General features: G+C 46.6%; 1 protein-coding gene across 1 annotated transcript in view; it reads right to left on the bottom strand.

The window, feature by feature from the left end:
- The window catches only part of IMP3 (IMP U3 small nucleolar ribonucleoprotein 3), a 43,826-nt gene extending 21,840 nt beyond the window's left edge, over positions 1-21,986 (bottom strand). The window contains exons 1-3 of the mRNA XM_033916608.1: positions 21,773-21,986; positions 1,985-2,092; positions 13-87 (exon numbers count right to left, since the gene is read on the bottom strand). Of these exons, the coding sequence (XP_033772499.1) occupies positions 13-87; positions 1,985-2,092; positions 21,773-21,909 (320 nt within the window). The 5' untranslated portion in view covers positions 21,910-21,986. The remainder of the gene's footprint in view (positions 1-12; positions 88-1,984; positions 2,093-21,772) is intronic.
- Between the last annotated feature and the right edge of the window lie 20 nt (positions 21,987-22,006).

Raw genomic sequence — 22,006 nt, 5'->3', positions numbered from 1 at the left:
CTGTCACCTTACCTGCAAAAAGATGAGGCAGACACAGTCTCACACTGCTGCAGGCTCTGCTTTGTAGCTATCAACCCCATGGCATACCTACAATATATAACAGTGTGTCATGAACACAAATAATTCAATATACTCTATACTGCCTAGTATATATAGACATTTTGCCACAAACCTCCATCTGCCTAGGTCTGTATACTTCCAACTACCAAGCGAGAAACTCCTCATCACAGCTTTAACAAACCACAATGACTCTGAGATCTTTTTCTTGGGTGGTGACTTAACTCAGAACCTATATTAATATATGGTCTCTAAGGTATATCTTCATAAGTACTTTCAAAGATATGACTATTTATACTACATGAGATAATAAAGAAATTGTACTATCAATCTCAGTGTGTCACTTGTCTGTATGGAAGAAAGTTTGTTTTCATACAGCAGACACTAATGAGGTTTATAAACCTTTGAAAGTACTTATGAAGATACTAGTCTTTAAGCCCGTTACATTAACGGGTGCTAGAATAGATGTGTCTGTCTGTCTGTGTTTCTTTATCTCTCTCTCTCCTTGGCCGCTGTCTGTATCCTTCTGTCTCCCCCTCCCCCCCCGAGCAAAGCTGTCTGCCCCCAGTACCCACCTCCCCTCCAAATGTCTCTCCATGGCCCTCTTCTGTCTTTCCCCCCCAGAGCAAAGCTGTCTGTCCCCTTTCCCTATCTCTCCATGGCCCCTTCTGTCTCCCCCAGCACACCCCTCCCCCCCAAAGCAGCCCTCTCCGTCTCTCCATGGCCCCTTCTGTCTTCCCCTCCAGAGCAAAGCTGTTTGCCCCAAGCACACCCCTCCCCCCAAAGCAACCCCCTTTCCCTCTCCCGCTGACTCTCTCTCTGGCCCCCTTTCTCTGTCTGTCTTTCTGTCCCTCTCCCTGCCCTTGTGTCTTTCTTTCTTTCTGTCTCCCTCCCTCCCGCTGTCTGTCTGTCATTTTTCCCCATTTCCCTGTGCAGCAGCATTTCCATCCCACTTCCCTATGCAGCAGTAACAGCATTTCCCTCTTATCCCCCCCTTTCCTGTGTAGAAGCAGTAGCAGCATTTTCCCCCACTCCCCCTTTCCCTTTTCTTACCTTATCTTCCCTGCTCCGTTCGGCCCCTCCCCCTTATTTTACTGCCGTTGTCGATCCGGCCTGCTCCTGACCCTCCCACCGCCGACAAACCTCAGGACTCCAGCCGCGTAGGCAGCACTTTAAACACGCTGCTTCGCGGCCTTCTACTGGCAATTTCCTCTGCCGCGTCTGTCTCCGATGATGTCATCAAAGACGCGGCAGAGGAAATCGGCAGAGAAGGGCGCAAAGCAGCGTGTTTATAGTGCTGCCTATGCCGCTGGTGCTGGGAGGCGACGGAGAGGGCAGGGGGTGCTAGCGGCTGGCAGCGGTGGAGAGCAGGGAAGGGCGCGCATGCCACTTGTCTTGCCTCGCGTGAGGCCAGACCGTAAGCCGCGCATGCGCACTTCCTATGTGTGCTACAGCTCACGGAAAACGGATGCACGCTTAGGAAGTGCGCATGCGCGGCTTACCATTTTATTATATTAAGATACCTTAGAGACCATATATTAATATAGTTCACTGAAACACTGGGTCTCTGGACATACTATTTGGAGTTATTTGGCTTGTTTTAACTCAGAACCAGCATTTTGTACCTGCATCTGGGATTATTTTTCTTATCTGCATTACTTTGAACTTGTGCATATATGGTTCCAGAAAGCTCAAGTTTTGACAAAACTGCACAAGAGGTTTTTAGCGCCGGCTGATAGCTCCTAGAGTTCCTATGAGCGTCAACGAAGTGCAGAGCATTCAGCGCGCCGGCTGGCGCTTAAAACCTCTTACAAATAATTGTTTATACATGTATTTTCAATAAAAATTTAATGATTAAAAAAAAAAAGGAGCTAAGTGGACACTACCTCATTTATTCATCTACAAGCCAAGCTATGTGGTCACTTACAGCTTTTCCAAAAGGTGGGCTGTACTCTGTACTCGAAAAGGGTCCTTTTCATCCAAATCTCTTATCTTCTGAGCCAGTTCGCGGATATTCCTGCTCAGTTTGTTATATCTGTGAAAAATAACCTTCAAATGATCAGTGCAGGCATTACAGAAAGAATAAAGAAGAAATATTAGCTCATATGTCCTTAGACAGAGAGCAGAGCATGTTACACTACTGCAAGCACCAATAACTAGAGCTGCCCGATTCAGGAAAAAAATTTCAATTTGATTCAGCCTATTGAATCGGATTTTTCAATTCAATTTGATTTTCCTGCCCATTTAGGTGGGTTTGTTTTTTTTATAAACATCCTGGTGGGTTTATTTTATAGCCTCTTCACCCCCTTTGTTCACTCCTACCCACACTGGCGCTGTGGTGTAAACAAAATAAACAAACAAAAAAGACTTTTCCTCTCTCTGTTAAATCCTACCTCACATTCAAGGTCTAACACCAGCTCTGTCAGAATACACATTTCAAATCCGACATATTGTAATCACAAAACAGAAAATAAAATTATTTTTTCTACCTTTTGTTGTCTGGTCATTATTCAAATCATGTTGGTTCCAAGCTCTGGTTGTCTTCTGCTAACGCTTGCCAAGATCTCTTTTCTTCTTTCTCCATACTAGCCATCCATCTTTCATCTCTGTCATCCCCTTCCGTTTCTCTTCCCTCCCCCAGAGGTCTGGAATCCTTCCTTTTTTTATCTCCATCCCCGCAGCTGCAGCGATGGACCCCACCATCCCTAGATCCAGCATCTCTCCTTTTCTCAACTACCTTTTCATCCAGCATCTCACCCTCCTTCCCCACCACCCCAGAGTCTACGAGTTCTCCCTTTCTCTTCCCAACTACCCTCCTTTCTAGTATCTATATCCCCAACCTTCCCCTCCATACCATCTCTTGTGTCCAACTTCTCTCCCTTTCTGTTCCTTCCCTCCCTAAATCCCATTGTCCACCATCTCCCTCCCTCTCCTCTGTTTTTAGACCTATTATTTCCCCCCAACCCTCAGTCCTGCATATGCAAGTTTCAAGTTTATTTAAAATTTCTTATACCGCCCAATCAGCCTGTGGTTATAAAAAACTTTTTGGTTTTAGCATATGTGTGTTATCAACAAGGCTCCACATGCCTGGTCCTTGATCTCTTAACTTATCCTTGTTTATAAAGCATAAATACTTCAATATAAAGCAAGAGTTTTTAGCCCCCCCCCCCAAAAAAAAAAAGACCAAAAATTATATCTTGGTTTATATTCGAGCTTTCTTCCATGGTGTCTGGCATTCCTCCCCTTTTCCCCTCCCCAGTGTTCCTTCCTTCTCCTGTGGTCCTCTCCTCTGCTGCTGCTCCCCACCCCAAAGAAAAAGAGTTCCTATTTCCTTCCCCTCTCCCCAAATAGAGGAAGCCTGCCTACTAGACCTAATTATAGGCTTCCCCTTCCCAATCTGAGCCTACCATGTCTACCTGATTAGGGTTCCCAGATTTCCTCTTTAGAAGCACAAAAAGGAAGGAATTGGGGTGGCAGAGAATGACATTTTTTAAAATTATGTTCCCATTTCTCCTTCTAATCTTTGTTTTCCTTTCCCCCTTTCTTCCTTCATTACTTTTTCTGTCTCTACTCTCCTTTTTCTTTCTGAAAGATTCCCTCCCCCTTTGAAATCGCAATGGCTTCTTGCTCAATAACATAGTAAATGGTGGCAGATAAAGGTGGACTAGGTGGACTAGGTGGACAGGGGGGAGGGGGTGGGGGTATGTTTGGTGGGGTGTTGTGAGTTGGGATGCATTGTACCTTGAGAGGACATCAGAGCCCAGTCCTCTTGGGGGGGATCCCTGCTCTGTATCATTTCAATTTTTGTCTGCTATGTTGTATTCGTTGCTGTGTGGTTTTTCTTGTTAATAAAAACAGATTTCCACATAAAGACCCAACTCGACCAGTCTGCATTGTAATCACAATTTCATGATTAAATTAAAGCATTTGTTATTTCTGGGCCATAAACCTTAGAAGTCTACTAGGTACTGACCTTAGGGCTAGATTCACTAAGCAAACCGATCATGTACCGATCGGTTTGTGAGCCCTTTGCAACCCGATTTCCCTCTGACCCGATTCACTAATCTGTACACTAATGTGTAGCGATCCGATCCCGATCCTCCCATACAAATGAGTAAAACTCCATGCAAAATAGCCAAGCGATTGATTCACTAACAATTGCTTGGCTATTTTGAATCGGGATTACTATTGTCAAATCCAACTGCTGCAGACCTGTCGGTAACCGAGTTACCGACAAGTCTGCAGGTTTTTTGATAGGCCCGCCTGTCTTTTTTATTCATTTTTTTCCATGGCACAGATATTTTGCATGTGTTACATATCTGCCCCATAAAAAAAAAAGAAAAGACATGTCAAAAAATGGCTGAGAGCCCTCCTCAACAAACGCGATTCCCCCCCCAGCGACCCACAAATAGGAGGGATGCCCACTCCCTCCTGCCACCACTTGATGCTGCACTCCCCGCCCGTGCAAATATGGCTGGAGGGATACCAACTCCCTCCTGCCACCAACCGACTCACCCTCCGATCGGCACAATACTCCCCCCCCCGACACCACCCGTACCTAAACGTTGGGAGCAGGAGTTCAGTCTTTCCTGCTCCATAGGCCTCCCACCCTCGACCGGCCCGGCCCCCTCCCCCCAGTACCTCCAAGTTGGGAGCAGGAGGGGTGCTCAGTCCTTCTTGCTCCTCCAGACTCCAGCAACGCATCTGCCTGGGCATGCTAGCGGTCCGTGCCGTGGGTGGGGCGTGTCCATGATTGTCCCCATTTGCATGCAGGCCTTTTGTGAATTTGTCAGCCTGCATGAAATCGGGAACGATCGGACACGGAATCTAGCCCTTAGTTTCCAATTAATGGAGCTGCCACTGAAGCTATCCAAACCATCCAATTTGCGGGATTCAGACCATGAAAGTTAGCCCATTCATATTCTAATTAGTGACCCTCTGTGTTCATCCCATGTTTTTTTGTATTCCATCACAGTTTTCCTTTCCACCATCTCCCTTGGGAAGGCATTCAAGGAGCAGCCACCACCCTCTCTGTGAAAAAGAATTTCCTAACATTACTACTAAGTCTACCACCCCTCAACCTCAATTTATGTCCTCTAGTTTTACCAATTTCCCTTCTCTGGAAAAGATTTGGTCCTATACTAATACTTTTCAAATATTTAAATGTCTGTATCATATCACCATTGTCCCTCTTCTCTTCCAGAGTATACAGTTGAGGTTGTCTAATCTCTTTTCATACTTCTTTTGACACAACCCCCCCCCCCCCCAACAATTTTTATTGCTTTCCTCTTGACCGCTTCAAGTCTTTTTATATCCTTGACCAGATACAGCCTCCAAAACTGAACAAGACGCTCATACCATTATTGTGCTACCACTAGAAACATAACGGCAGATAAAGGCCAAATGGACCATCCATTTTGTTCATCCACAGTAACCATTATCTCTTCTTCTCTCTAAGAGATCCCACGTGCCTATCCCAGGCTTTCTTGAATTCAGACACAGTCTCTATTTCTACCACCTCTTCCGGGACACTGTTTCACGCATCTACCACCCTGTCTGTAAAAAAGTATTTCCTTAGATTATTCCTGAGCCTGTCACTTCTTAACTTCATCCTATACCCTCTCATTCCAGAGCATCCTTTTTATCCTTTTTGAAGGTGCGGCCTCCAGAATTGTACACAATATTCTAAATGAGGTCTCACTAAAGTTTTATACAGGGGCATCAATACTTCCTTTTTCCTACTGGTCATACCTCTCTCTATACACCCTAGCATCCTTCTAGCTTTCGCCGTCACCTTTTCAACTTGTTTGGCCACCTTAAGATCATCACATACAATCACACCCAAGTCCTACTCTTCTGTCATGCACATAAGTTCTTCACCCCTTAAACTGAACCGTTCACTCGGGTTTTTGCAGCCCAAATGCATGACCTTGCATTTCTTAGCATTACATTTTATCTGCCAAATTTCAGACCCTTCTTCATGTTATTCACACCATCCAGAGTGTCTACTCTATTGCAGATTTTGGCATCATCCGCAAAGAGGCAAATCTTACCCGACAGCCCTTCAGCAATATCGTTTATAAAAACATTTCTTCCTCTATAAAGTGCAATTCAGCTCAAATTTGAATCAGGTAACACAGGAGTTCCGGAGCTGCTCTTGTGGTTGCAAATCTTCATTCTAATTTAGCTTAAAAATTATGCATATAAACAAAAGCCAGTGTAATGGGATGTCCCATCATGGGGTGAAAAGACCCTGGAGGGAGGAAACCCACAGGACTAAACCTGAACAGGTATTCATGGGTATTTGTAGTTAGTCCACCAACACATCTGTGAGATGAAGACCAAAACTCTACATGGAAGGTGGCAGTTGTGGCAGAATTCAAACCCTCAGAATTTTCTTTAACCTATTCTCTGAATGCCAAGTATAAGATAGGACTGCTTGGAAGTTGTTGAACAAAGATAATTAACATCTCATTTGCACAGACTTAAGTGACAGCTTAAGCTGGGATACAAGGAAGGAACAAGAGGGCCCTGTTAGGGAAAAGGGGTGTGGGATGTGTTGACCTCCCTGTCCCAGGGCCTGGAAGGAAACAGCAGAGACTGGGCCATGAGCTCACCCTGACTGAAAAGGGGACTCCCAGTAGGGACACTGCATCAGGGAGAGCCTAGTAAACTGAATTGGTTTATTGAAGACTTGGCTCATGTCTTCAAATGGCAGATCAGGTTACTGGAGACTTGGTCTATGCATAGGTGGTATGACAGGCTTATAAATCCAGGTAAATGGATAGCAGGCTAAGTACTGAGCTCTTAACAATGTCCCCCCATAAATCAACCCACTGATACCCTCCTTTTGGGCTCCTTTTACAAAGTGATTTCTATGCAGTAAATGCAAAGAAACCCTTTCAATTCCTATGGGCTTCATCACATTTGCTGTGCAGGCTAAATTTAAGAGTTTAATGAAATTCTGACTATAAATTTAGGCACTCAGCCTTATTACATTTTCAGAGAGGCCAATTTAGGAGCCTAATTAGGTACACAAATCATTTGAATATCAGCCTCTTAAGTCACCCAAAAAATATGCAATCAACATTAAAATATTTATGATTCACATATCCTAAATTCTAAGTGAGTTACAAAGCAATATACACAGTAAAAACATTGGTGTTGGTGCCAAATGATTATTCCTTGTATTATGTGGAGAGCACCAAATATTTTTCAGAGATAAAGAAAATGCTAAAAGATGATAGAGCCACGAGCTTCATTAAAAACCAATTTTGTAGCATACTTTATAGGTTGCTTTACTTCCTAGGAACACTGACAAGCATTAGCAGAAAACCTGAGCAACACAGACCCATACTCCATATACCCTGTAATAAGAGTGATCTTCATTACTGTCATGCTATGTGCAAACCTAATCCATTTGGAGATATTGTCCCCAGAGAAAAATAAAATGACATATGACAGTAAAGATAAACATTTAATATTTAAAACTAATGCAATTAAAACCCTACCACATTAAAAACAGATATAAGTGTTTTCTTTGACGAGCGATTCTCTTGGGCTTGAAGGTTATACTTTCTCTTTGGATAGGGCCTCCGAGTCCTATTTATGGCCACTGGCGCTTGCATATGCTACACCTCATGACTATGGAAAGCAGGGCTGTGGAGTCGAGGAGTCGGAGACAATTTGGGGTACCTGGAGTCAGAGTCATGGGTACCAGAAACTTATTTATCTACCGACTCCACAGCCCTGATGGAAAGTATGCATCTGTCTGACTGGGACACTATTGGCAGCCCTTTTTGGATACCTTAACCCCGCTTGCACGCAGCCGTATCTTACTTGGCCAGCCCTGACTTGAGTTCTTGGTGTCCTTTACCTCACAGTCCTGCGATGGGTGTTGGGATAGACAGTTAATTGTATTGATGATTTTTGTGATAATGTTATGGTTGAGTGTCTTGTTCTCTATGACAACTTTGTTTCTGTGCTGTATGGTTACACTTGACTGTATTTTCTTGCAAATTTAATAAAAATGATGGAAACCCCCCCCTGATATAAATACATCAAAGGTGGTAAATAAATCCTAATAAATAAATAGGTCATATGATCTAGGGCATGCACTCTTCTCCCTCCTCAATCTACTTTTTTTGGATGGGGGGAGGGAAAGAAGAGAAAGCAGCCAGGACTACATGGAAACCTGGTCAACTAATCAAACTGAATCAAGCAAAAAGTAAAAGCGTGGCTAGGGATTCACTCAGCTCCCTGAAGGCCCTGATGGCACTACTCTGAATTTGATTGAGCAGGCAGTAAGCAGAAGCTACAGTAGCTTCTGTCTGCTCAACCAGTCAAATTGCATCAAGCAAACATGGCACGCCCTAAAGCAGGGGTGTCCAACCTTTTGGCTTCCCTGGGCCGCATTGGCCGAAAAAATTTTGTCTGGGGCCGCACAAACACTAACACTAGCCGATGAGCAAAAAAAAGGTTGAGCAGGTCCCAAATTTGCAATCACTAATATAGAAGATGCAAGTATCTAATAATAAACCTTCATTAAAGTTTACTGTGGAGAGGAATCCAAAAAAGCAGTAATACTTACCCTTACTGAGTGATCCCTCCACATGTACCGCTGACAGTGGGAGCAACCACAGGCTTCCGCATCCCCATTCTGATGAGCAAGGATGCTTACTCCTGGTTCTCCCATTCACTTCTATTACAGCTATGGTGAGCCTCTTCAGAGGTGAGCCTCATCAGAGCAGGGATACTGAATCAGCTGTCAGCAGCGCACATGGAGGATCGTTTAATCAGGGTAAATATTACTGCTTTTTTGGGCCTCCCACTTTGAGCTTAGGCTCCCTCAAAATGAATATAATAATAATAATAATAACTTTATTCTTATATACCGCCAGCAATCTTGCGACTTCTAGGCGGTTTACAATAAAGGGAAACTGTAAATACAATAAATAGAAGCTGTACATACAACGAATTAAGGAGTATTGCAGTGTACATCTGATAGTATCAACATTAATAGTAGTAACAACAGTTTGTGGGCTGCAGGCCAAGAAGTGCCATGCTGCTTACAGAGAAGTAGAAATATTCCATGAATTGAATGGAGTGATCGTAGTTGGTGATTAGGGGTTAGGGTTAGCAGTTTACAAGATCAGGTTTGTAGCTAGTAGGGATCCCCAAACCTCACCAACTGACGGCCACCTCCTCCCCCTCCAACTTCCCAAGTTCTGCAGCTGGCAGCAATATTGCAGAGTGGCTGCCTTCCCTCCTCCCTGCCCCCTCCCCCTTGGCATTCATGCATGCATGAAAGCAGTGGCAGCTTGAGGATATTGCCATTGGCTGCAAAGCTTGGAGATTTGGGGTTGCAAGACTGGAGGAAGATGTCTCTAGTTGGCAGGGTTTGGGAATCCCCACTAGCTCAAGTATTTATAAACAGAATTCAGGCAGGGAGAAACTTTGGTGCCCATCCACTAATTATGGGCTCCAGTCCATCCCCCAAATCAGCTGTATATGACTATGCCACTGAATACAAAAATAATTGCACATATCCCAAAGCTAACATATTCAAGTTAATAAATTCAAAATAAAACAAATTTTTTTTCTACCTTGTTGTCTGGATGTTTTGTTTTTCCATCATCTTGGTCCCAATTTCTTTTTCTGCTTTTTGTCTGTCTTCAACTAATTCTCTTTCCAGTGTCTGCTGTCCATTTTTTTCTCCTCTTCTCTCATTCCATTTCCTTCTTATGCCTGTCTCCAATGTATTGATTTTTCCTTTTCAGCTTTCTTAACTTTTTCTTGTCTTTTTTGCCTCTGTCCACTCAAATCTTGCCTTCTTTCTCACCCTTCTTTTTAAATGTTCAGCTACCTCTTAATTCTCCATTTTCTCTCAGTTCCTAACTCTCCCATTTCCCATCTCACTCCTTTCCCAGCCTCCTATTTCCTGCCGTCTACTCTCCATTACCACATTTCTACCACTGTACTCACTGCTCTGTCACTCATCTTGTCATCTCCCTTTTGACCTCATCCATCTGGATCACCACTTTAAGAATCCCCCTCCATCTCTCCTCTGGTCAGGCTATAATTCCCTGTCCTTTTCTTTCCATCTCCTAGCATCTTCTTATCCCAGCTCTCTTCCCTCCTGCCCTCCTATGGGTCCATCTCTGCTCCTCTATCCCCATGGTCCAACATTTTGCTCCCTCTCTTTTCTGTTTTCTTCTTTCCCCCCCCTTGATGCTGAACAATGAAATAGAGGGGAAAAAAAAGAGAGATGCTGCATCTCTCTGCCTTCCATCCACAGACCTAATATTTCTCCCTCCCTCCCTCCCTTCCATCCCCAAATCCAACTTCTCTCCCTTTCTCTTTCCAACTGCCCCCATCCCATCTCTCCCCCTGCTTGCCTGCCTGCCTTTCCAGGTCCACCATTTCTCCCTTTCTCTTCCCAAGAATTCTCCCTTCAAGTATCTCTTTCACACTTTCTCCATACCATCCCAGGTCCAACTTTTCTCCTTTCAGACTATTGCCCACCATCTCTCTGGCCCGTTTCTGGCCATCATCTCTCTGTCATCTGTTTCTGGCCCTATAAGCACTCTCCCCACATCCAATCTAGCACTTCTTTTAATACCCTCCCACTTTGTACTTAAAAAAAGTCCAGGAGGCTTCCTCGGCCCAGTGTGTACTTCCCCTTCTCTCTCCCCAATTGCACCATCTCTTTCCCTCTCTCAGACACCCAATTATCCCTTTCTATTATCTCCCTCACCTCTGCATCTCTTTCCTTCACTCCCTCCATTCTTCCATCTTATGGCTCATGCTCCCCTCTATCTTTCCCTTCATTCTGTCTCCTTCACTACTGTCCCCAGCCCTCTCTGCCTTCTCCTGAAGGGCTACTGCTGCTGGTATCTGTAACTCCCAGTTCCTAAGCCCGTTGATGTTTTGGGGTTTTTTTCTAATTCTTTATTTAAACACAGATAGGAAACAAGAAAAACACAAGGATCCCAATCTCCTGAAAATTAACAACCAAACAACAATGTCCCACCAAGCACAAGAACTGTGTTGAACATTTTTAAGAGAACAAAACAGAACCCCCCTCTTCCCCACCCCACCCCTCGAGAGACAGCTCAATGACCCCCACCCCAGTACCTTCCCCAACTACCTAGAAGACCAAGTGGAGCCCCCAACTCCCTGTATCCAAGCCACAGCCCAACCACCCAGGAATCCAATCACCGCCCCCCTCCCCCCATCACCCCTCAGTTCTAGCACAATCCATTCCCTCCATTGAGAGAAATCGACCCCACACCTCCTCAAATTGCTGCCAGCACCGAGTTAGTAAAGTAGAATGTCTATAACGCTCACAGACCCAGCCCAATTTCTCTCTTATCATCGGCAGGGTAGGCACTGTTGAGCTCTTCAAATGAAGGGCTATCACCATCCAGGCAGCTGTGAAGACCAAACGGGCCAACCTGTCTTGCGTGTCCTCCACCCCCTAGGCAGCACCCCTAACAATGCTCGAATGTGTGTACCGTTTTGCCGGGTGCCTCGGTGATGCGGTGTTTTCTGTCTTGCTGGCGCCCTCCTCCACTTTCCTGCAGCGTTCGCTGAAAGCCTCAGCAGCGGCTTCCATGCGCCTCCTGTGGCTAATCTGGAAGCGTTCCCTCTGACGTTGTGACGTCAGAGGGAACACTTCTGGGTCAGCCGCAAGAGGCACATAGGATCTGCTGCCCGCGGCTTTCAGCGAACGATGCAGAAAGATGGAGGAGGGTGCCAGCAAGACAGAAAACACCGCATCACCCTCGAGCGTGAGCGGGGCCACACAGAATACTTCTTGGGGCCGCATGCGGCCTGTGGGCCGCAGGTTGGACACCCCTGCCTTAAAGGGATTCAGAGGAGAAGGCCTTGATGGCATTGCTGTGGAAGTCAGGCAGACCCCATTTTCCGATGATCATGACTGATCCAATCCCGTACATGCAAACCAGGTAATGAACACTCTTTGCCCAGCCAAGAAACCTTTTCTTCTCCAACCAATTTTATGGAGTGACCTGTCTGAATTTGGTGCCCCAGAGTTATACCCAAGCAGTGTTTCTCTCTAGTTACGAAGTCCCAGGGGCACACAGTCCTTGTAAACAGAGATAAATTGAGTCCTGCAAAGCCTAACACCTCTATTTTTGTCAAGAAAATATGGCAGTCAAGTTTGACTAAAATAAAGAAAGAAATGAAAATAAAAATAATGTCCCAAACTGACAGGTCTGTTCTGCAAGCATGTAATCTATGTCAACCCCTTCTCTTCATTTTAGCAAGTATTGTTGGAAGTCTCCTTGTATACATTTTTTCATTCCTGCAGGGTAGTAAAGAAAGATTAGGTTCTTACCTCGATAATCTTTCTTGTAGATGTTTAGCAGTCCTGAACATTAGGTATATCCATCTGAACCCGCAAGTTGATAGCAGAAGGATGTCACACATCTTTCAACTTCACTTCCTTCCCAGTGTGCTTACTCCTGTCCCCTCAGTTTGCAGTCAAGAACTAATGCAATAAAAGGCATAACAGGAAGGAGGATATTGGGGAATCTCCCCGACAATACACTTTTGTTCTGCTCTACTAATAAAGTTAATAAAACCCATTGACAAAAAGCACAGTTACTTACCGTAACAGGTGTTATCCAGGGACAGCAGGCAGATATTCTCACATGTGGGTGACGTCATCCACGGAGCCCCGACGCGGACAGCTTTTCAAGCAAACTTGAAAGAAATTTCAAGCTTGCTATGCTGCACCACGCATATGCATGCCTTCCCGCTCCACTAGAGGGCGCATCCCCACCTCATGGTCCTCAGTTCACATAGCCAGCAAAGAAGCCATCCCCGGGGAGGAGGGCGGGTTGCGAGAATATCTGCCTGCTGTCCCTGGATAACACCTGTTACGGTAAGTAACTGTGCTTTATCCCAGGACAAGCAGGCAGCAAATTCTCACATGTGGGCGACCTCCAAGCCAATCAAAAAAGGGATGGTGGGAAGATGGCAATTTAGGAAAACAGATTACGCAAAACCGACTGGCCAAACCGGCCGTCGCTCCTGGACAAAGTATCCAGACAGTAGTGTGAGGTAAAGGTATGAACCGAAGACCAAGTGGCAGCCTTGCAGATCTCCTCGATAGGCGTAGACCTGAGGAAAGCGACAGAAGCCGCCATCGCTCGGACCTTATGTCCCGTGACCCGACCCCGCAGCGCGAGACCAGCCTGAGCATAGCAGAAGGAGATACAAGCCGCCAACCAATTGGACAAGGTGCGCTTGGAAACCGGCCGACCCAATCTATTGGGATCAAAGGACAAAAACAATTGAGGAACCTTCCTATGAGACAGAGTACGTTGAAGATAGAAAGCCAACGCCCTCTTACAGTCAAGAGTATGCAACGCCACCTCTCCAGGATGAGAATGTGGCTTGGGAAAAAAGACAGGAAGCACAATGAAGTGATTGAGATGAAAATCAGATACCACCTTGGGCAAGAATTTAGGATGAGTGCAGAGAACCACCTTGTCATGATGGAATACACCAAAGCCTGCAGTTCACTAATTCTACGAGCAGAGGTGAGCGCAAGCAAAAAGATCACCTTCCAAGTAAGAAACTTCAGGTGAGACTTATCCAGAGGCTCAAACAGAGGCTTCAATAGCTGAGCAAGAACCACATTGAGATCCCAAACCACAGGAGGAGGCTTGAGAGGAGGATGGACATTCAAGAGCCCTCTCATAAAGCGAGAAATCAAAGGATGAACAGAAATGGGCTTGCCATCAAGCTGCTGATGAAAGGCAGCAATAGCACTAAGATGAACCCGAACAGAATTCGTCTTAAGGCCCAAACAAGACAAATGAAGCAAATAATCCAAAATGGAAGACAAAGTCGCAGACGAAGGATGAATAGAATGCGAAGCACACCAGGAAGTGAATCTAGTCCACTTCTAGGAATAACATTGCTGCGTAGAAGCCTTATGAGAGGCCTCCAAAACATCCCGCACCGACTGGGACAACTGAAGAGAAGGAATCAGGTGGAAAGGAACCAAGCTGTCAGATGAAGAGACTGCAGATTGGGATGCAACAGTGACCCCAGACTCTGAGACAGCAGAGAAGGAAAAACAGGCAGAAGAAGAGGCTCCCTGACACTGAGCTGAAGAAGCAAACAGATCTATCTGAGGAGTCCCCCAGCGCTCGAACACCCGACGTAAAGTCTGAGAATGAAGAGACCATTCGTACGGCCGCAGGAGACAACTCAATTTGTCCACCAAACAATTGCGGTCTCCCTGAATGTAAACTGCACGAAGAAAGACGTTGTGGCGGAACGCCCAATCCCACAGGCAAAGGGCCTCCCTGCAAAGAGACAGGCGCCTTTATCAACCAGTCGTCGAGGTAAGGGAAGACCTGAAGGCCCCGGGACCGCAGGGGCGCCGCGACAACAACTAGACACTTCGTGAAGACTCAAGGGGATGAAGCCAGTCCAAAGAGGAGGACCCGTTATTGGAGGTGCAACTCCCCACCTGAAAGCGCAGGTACTTGTGAAAGGCGGGATGCACCGGAACATGTGTATAAGCCTCCTTCAGATCGAGGGAGCACAGCCAGTCCCCTCCGTCGAGCAGTGGGTACAGAACCGGAAGGGAGAGCATTCTGAACTTCTCCTGGACAAGGTATTTGTTGAGCCGCCGGAGGTCTAGGATAGAACGAAAATCCCCGGTCTTCTTGGGAACCAAGAAGTATCGGGAATAGAACCCCTGGCCCTGCTGACGAAGTGGGACATGCTCCACCGCACAGAGGCGCAAAAGGGCCTGGACTCCGATAACAGGAGCGGTAGCTGTGACTTGTTGGAAGGACAAGCCCCGGCCGGACTGTCAGGAGGAACCTCCCGGAAGTTGAGAGAACAACCCTCGGACACGACCTTGAGGACCCAAGCGTCTGAGGTGATAAAGGTCCAAGCGGGATAAAATGCCAGGAAACGACCCCCGATGGGGAGCAGGGTCGACGACAGTGCGGAGGGGGCCCGCCCCCAACCGCACAGACCGTCAAAAAGACGGCGCAGGCTTAGACGTGGCCGGTGCCTGCGGTTTCTGCTGCGCCCGGGACTGCCTTCGAGGGGGCAGTCTCGAGAAAGCAGGAGTGGTCTTCTGAGGGTAGCGCCGAGGCATAGCCCGATAGGTCTTAGGAATGGCGGGCTTCGCTTTGGGACGCACCAGAGAAGCGAAAGATCTTTCGTGCTCAGAGAGGCGCTTCGTGGCCGCCTTGATAGAGTCATCGAAGAGCTCCGAGCCCACACAGGGAAGGTTAGCGAGGCGATCCTGAAGATTAGGATCCATATCTATAATCCGGAGCCACGCCAGCCGGCGCATGGCCACAGCAAACGCGGATATCCTGGAGGTGAGCTCGAAGGCGTCGTAAGTAGCATGGAAAAGATAGAGACGCAGCTGAGAGAGGGACTCGATCAACTGCCCAAAGTCGTCCCGGTGAGAATCCGGCAAAACCCCAAGAAAGGCAGGCAGAGACTTCACCAACTGCCTGAGATAGGAGGTATAAGTGAAGGAATAATTCAGAACCCGATTGGCCATCATCGAGTTCTGATATAGTCTCCATCCAAATTTGTCAAGAGTGCGGCCTTCGCGACCCGCGGGACAGCCGCAGAAACCCGGGAAGGGTTAGACTTTTTAAGCGAGGACTCCACCAGCAACGACTGGTGGGATAACTGGGCCCGCTCAAACCCCTGGCAGGGCACCGTACGGTACTTGGACTCCATTTTAGACGGAACCGCAGTAACAGCGTACGGGGTTTCCAGGTTCCTCAAAAAAGCCTGGCGAAGCACCGGATTTAAGGGAAGGCGAAGAGATTCCCAGGGCGGGGAAGGCAAATCCATCTCCACCAGGAACTCTTTAGTATATTTGGAGCCAGACTTAAGGTCCAAATCCAACGCCCGCCCCATATCCAGGACAAACCTCAAAAACGAGGAAGGACGAACACTGGACCGGTCGTCCGCCGGGGTAGGTGAGCGGGAATAGCGAGCTGACGAAAAAGAGGGTGAGGCTTCGCGAGAATACCGGGGTTCACGACCTGCACCGTGACCCGAACCCCAAGAGGCAGCGCCCAAGGAACGCGCCGGGGTCGAAGACCGCCGAGTCCCCGAGGATCCCCTCAGGGAAGACCTCGGGGTACGGGGCACCGAAACTCTCCGAGGCGCCCCTCCCATGCCCCGCCGAGGTCCCCGAGGATGGCTTCTTCGCCGGAGTGGCACTTGAGGAGAGAAGCAGAGACTTACCCTGTGAAGACTTCGGGCCCATAGTCGAGGGCTTCGAGGCCGAGGACAGCTGGGGCGGGGCCGAAGCTGCTGAGGCCGAGGTCAAGGCCGGGGCCGAAGTCGCGGTCGGCTCCACCACAAACAGGTCCGCCATACAAGCCCTGCGGCGGCGGAGCGCTTGGGGTTGAAAAGTCACACACCTGGAGCACGAATCGGTGGGATGATCAGCCCCCAGGCACAGGATGCACCACCGATGGGGATCGGTGATCGACAACAGCCAATCACAGTGGGTGCACTTCTTAAACCCGGACAAGGACCGGGACATGAAAAACAAAGGCTGCGACTGAACGGGGCACGGCAATCCGGGAGCCCCTGGATGCCGAGCACGATGCTGAAAAAGGAAAAGTCTTTTTTTTTATATAAGAAATCAACAAAACGAACGCGCACAGCGACTCTGAAAAGAAAATAACAAAGCTGCAGTGCTAGAAGGCAAATCACACAGAGAGCAAAAGATCAGGGCTTCTGACTCCGCGGAAACTTTAGAACTGAGGACCACGAGGTGGGGATGCGCCCTCTAGTGGAGCAGGAAGGCATGCACATGCGTGGTGTTGCATAGCAAGCTTGAAAAGCTGTCCGCGTCGGGGCTCCGTGGATGACGTCACCCACATGTGATAATATGCTGCCTGCTTGTCCTGGGATAAACTGCTTACAACCAGCACTAACATTATGGAGCTACTCACAAGACCTGCTATCAAGCAGAAAACACAGCTGTACTTCCTCTTTTTTTTTTTTTTACTTAGCTGAAAGACAGAGATATTTTCCAATCCAGATATGCACTCTTAACGAGACAGAAAGCAGGCAAAGCCTACCTATAGGGCAGGGCTTTAGGACTACTAGACATCTACAAAAAAGAAGATTATCGAGGTAAGAACCTAATCTTTCTTTCTAGTGCAATGCTTCTAGTAGTCCTGAAAGCTAGGGACATACTAAAAGCAGTCCCCTGAATCTAAGGTGGGCTACTGAGCCTGCCTTCAATGGAAGACCCAAAAGCAGTGTCCTTCCTAGCTGCCATGTCCACTCTATAAAACTTGGTAAAGGTATGAAGAGTGGACCATGTAGCTGCTCTACAAATCTCCTCGGGCGATACCGCCCAAGCCTCTGTCCATGAGGAAGTCACACTGCTAGTGAAATGTGCCTTCACTGAAATTGGTGACTACTTACCGCAGCCTACATACACAGCAGAAATCGCCACTCTAATCCATCTGAATATAGAAGCCATAGATACTGCCTTCCCTCGCTTAGCTGGACTTGGCAGAACAAAAAATTGATCTGAAACTCAAAATTCATTGGTAACTTCTAGGTAACAGAGAAGAATTCTCCTAACATACAGTAGCTTCAATACTTTGTCCCTTTTCTTCGACCCTATGGAATGAAATGTGGGCAACTTCTTGACTGACATGGAAGACCATAATAACTACCTTTAGTAAGAAGGATGGAACCGTGTGCATGGAAATCCCTGCTTCTGTAATCTTCAGGACGGCTCCCTGCAAGAGAGTGCTTGCAATTCAGAGACTTTTTGCAGATGCAATCGCCACCAGGAACACATTTCTGACTGTAAGATCCTGCAGGGAAGCCTCCTTTTAGGACACATACCATGGAAAATACAGTTGCATTGGAAGATGCAACCGGAGAGCTCCTTTGAAGAATCTTGCCAAGTCTGGATGTGAGGCCAGAGAAATCTTCTCTCCCTGAGCTCAAAAATATGAAATGCCTGCTATCTGCACTTTCAGTGATCCTATTGACAGACCCCTCTCAAAGTCCTTCTTGCAAAAACACCAGGACTACAGAGATTGGGTCTTGCAAGGACTCTACATTGTCCTTAGCACATTAGTGCTGAAATGTCTTCCAGGCCTTAGCATAGGCTGCCACAGTCGAAGGCTTTTTAGTCCTAATCAGAATGGTAACAACCATCTCCGAGTAACCCTTGCTTAGTAAGGCAGCCCACTCATGAGCCTTGCTGTAAACCCAAAGTGTTCTGGATTCTCTATAGGCACCGTGACTTGAATTAGAAGATCTACCTGGACCGGAAATATGAGGCCTTAGTCTTTCTGTAGATGAATTAGGTCTGTGTTCCATGACCTGCAAGGCAATCTGGTCCATGATGACTACCAACTTCAGATGATTTGCAATCCTGCAAATGACTAACTAGCATGGGCCAAGGGGAGAAAACATACAAAAGCCCTCTCTCCGGCCAAGGTTGGACTAATGCATCCAGCCAGGTACTTCTGGGCTCGCATCTCTGGCTGTAAAAATGGTCTGCTTTTGCATTTACAGCTGAAGCCATCAAATCCATCAGCAGGCGACCCCCATTGCTGACTGAGATAGTTGGCCTGAATATTCTCTACTTTCACTACATGTGCAGCAGAGAGTGCCTGCAGATGAGCTTTTGCTCATCAAAAGAGCAGCAGAGCCTCTGGGCGCAAGAAAGTGCTTCTGGTGCCCCCTTGCTGGTTGATATAAGCTACTGAAGTTGCATTGTCCTTGAAGACTCTGACCACTTTGCCCTCCAGTGATTTCTCCAGGGTCTGTAATATCAGACAAATAGCTCAGAGCTCCAAGTGATTTATAGACCATTTTCTCTGGGATAGGGACCAACAGCCCTGGACGAGGCGCTTGTTGTAATGATCTCCCAACCGTAAAGGCTGACATCAGTCATCAGTATCACTCAGGAGGATATGTGAAGTGACAGACCCTTCGAGAGGGAAGCTGCATGCAATTACCACCACAGGCTGTTCAAAAGCCTCTCTCTTCCATGAAGTGGCTGCTAAAGCAAGTCCGACTGAGGAGACCAGCAAGATAGGAAAGCAAGATAGAAAAGAGTCCTGAAGGGGCCTCATGTGCGTCTTTGCCTAATGCATCACCTCTATGGTTGCCGTCATTGACTCCAGAACCTAGAGGTAATGCCATGACCATAGGAGCTGGTCTCAATAGGATATCCAATATCTGTGTCATGAGCTTATCTGTGTGGCTCTAAGAAAGACATAGCCTGCTGCTGTATCGAAGCAGACTCCCAAGTACTCCAGTTATCAAGTTGACTCCAAAATGACTTCTTTAAATTGACTATCAATCATAAGGCTTGCAGCAGCTGGACCTCCTGCTTTACCATTTGCTCACCTTCCTCTTTGGACAGAGTTCTGATCAGCCTATTGTCCAAATATGGGTGCACCTAGTCAGGTCTTCAGGATTTCTCCAATGAATATACATGATTATTTGCATACCCTGCCTCCATTGTATGCAAATAGATCTCATACATATTCATTATGGAAATCCTGAAAACCTGACTTGGCAAGGGCTGAGGTTAGTCACCACAGTTTAGCTCATCTACTATAAATGTCACCGTACACCACTAATTGTCTACACTAGCAATTCTCAAATGATGTGCCACGGCACACTATGCACCATGAACTGTTGTGGATTTTTTAGAGGCAAAGCTTGGGAGGGTATGAGAGAGGTGTGGCAGTGCTCGGGAATGCATGAGTGTAAGAGTGGCAAGGCTGGGGAGCATGCGCAATAGATGCGAGAAAGCAAGGATCAAAGTGCAGGGGTGAAGGAAGGGAGCGTGTGAAAGGCAAACTAACTGGTAAAAGTATAGGGTGGCATGCACAAGAGCCTCGCAAGTTGACTCCGAGTCGCCCTCTCTGCTGCGTAGCAAGGCCAAAGAGGAGACTATGCAATGCATGGCATTCATGCCCAGAGGCAGGGAGCTGGGTTCACTTTACCCAGTCTGTCTGGGACAGGGTGTCTCACTGGGATGGTCACATTTGGGTGTGCCTTTGCGTGTCTCCTGACTTTGCGTTTTTTACGATCACTATTTTCTTCTTAGTCTTCCTCACCTCTATTTTCTTTCTGCGAGTATTTCACTGTGAATTAGGGTTTTCTTCAGAAACATTAAAAGCAAAAAAATATAAATGTATTGAAGATGAAATGAGGGTATGTTTGTCTCATGTACGATCAAACACTGAAAAAGGTGTCAAAAAATCAAGCTTATGTTTCACATAACCACGTTTAATTTACAGAATATTAATACCTTTCTGAAGTTTTTTACTTTTATTCATAATTTATTTAGTATTTTTACATTTTGTGCACAAAGTGTGCCAGAACAAATTTCATATGTTTTAGTGTGCTACAAACCAACAAAGTTTGAGAACCACTTGGCTAAATCATCTTTCGCCTTCTACTGTCCTCCCTCCCACCCCACACACACACTTCACTCCACTTTGTCTACTATTTATTTCCTCCTTCCTGGAAAATGTTTTCTATTTTGTGCCTCTTTTACTCCCGCCACATCAGCTTTCTCTATCACCCCTCCTACCCTTCACATCTTTCCAGCTGCAACAGCTTGTTTCAACTGCCCCTTTGGTTGTCATTCTGCATGGAGTTCCTACGTTGACACTGTCGGTCCTTCTCCGCCAGGTCCATCCACACAGGAAGAGAATACTACTACTATTTATTACTTATATAGCGCTGAAAGGGGTACGCAATGCGCTGTACATTTTGACATTTAATAGACGGTCCATGTTTGGAAGAGCTTACAATCTAACTTGAACAGACATGACATATAGGGTTGGGGATGCAGAATCCAAGGTGAGAGGAGTGAGCACATCATAGTGGGAAGGACCCATGAGAGAAGGACTGAAGACATCAGCAGCAATCAAAACAAGATGAGGACTCCTCCAAGGAAAGCCACATGATGGCTGATGAGGAAAGTCCAGACATGGCAAGACCCAGTCAACTACAACAATCATGACACCAGCCACAGAAGCCTAAGAGAACATATCATCTAAAGGTAGTTCAGGATCCATGGGATCCTGGAAAACCCAGTGTTTGTACTGGAATTTCAATTAAACAGAAATCCTGTCTTTATCTCGCTCCTGCTGCTACTATTTATTTAGATATACTACTTATCATTTCTATAGCGCTATACATCAAAACACAGATGAGACAGTCCCTGCTCAAAAGAGCTTACAGTCTAGTCAAGAGAGACAAACTGGACAAGAATGTGCGTCTATACACACAGCTCTTCAACCCCTTAGGGCTGGATAGAGATGCAGAAGCAGTCACGACCGAAAAGTCCCAGTATTGCTTATGAGCGGCATCTAGTGGTTGGATTGAGAGCAGAGGTATTTGCATGGTCCCAAAAGACCTATCACTAAAGACGTGCGGACCAAGTACATTATTTGGACTGATACAGTGGAAAAGCTCTACATGCAGTTCTGAGTGCTCGTGGCACCAAAATCCTTCCCTGATTCTAAAATAGAAAAACAAATGAGTAGGGTATAAATGCGATATCAATCTCCTCCTCCCCCCCCCCCGAAAATTTTGGCAAAGAACTGTTTAAAACCCTTCACGCGCAAATAGCTTGATGCCTCATAGTTCTGCCCAACTGCTTTTTTTATTTACTTACTTGGTATAATCTTCCCTTTTTTCCAGCCGATATCGCCGCAGTACTTTCACCTCCTGCAGGTTCCGATCGACCTCCCAGCTGATAAAATCTACCTTTTTCAGGAGCTTCTGCTCATGAAACTTCAGCTTCCGCACCATCCTACCTCCGAGTGATAATACACTGTCAAAGCAACAATGAGGAAAAACCAACCCCAAAACCCACAGTAAAGAACAGAGCGTACCTCCACGTGCGGAG

This window comes from Geotrypetes seraphini, chromosome 12 (genome assembly GCF_902459505.1).
Source record: "Geotrypetes seraphini chromosome 12, aGeoSer1.1, whole genome shotgun sequence".
Classification (NCBI taxonomy): Eukaryota; Metazoa; Chordata; class Amphibia; order Gymnophiona; family Dermophiidae; genus Geotrypetes; species Geotrypetes seraphini.
Note: the sequence above shows the minus strand (reverse complement) of the source record. Positions and strands in the feature narration are given on the sequence as shown.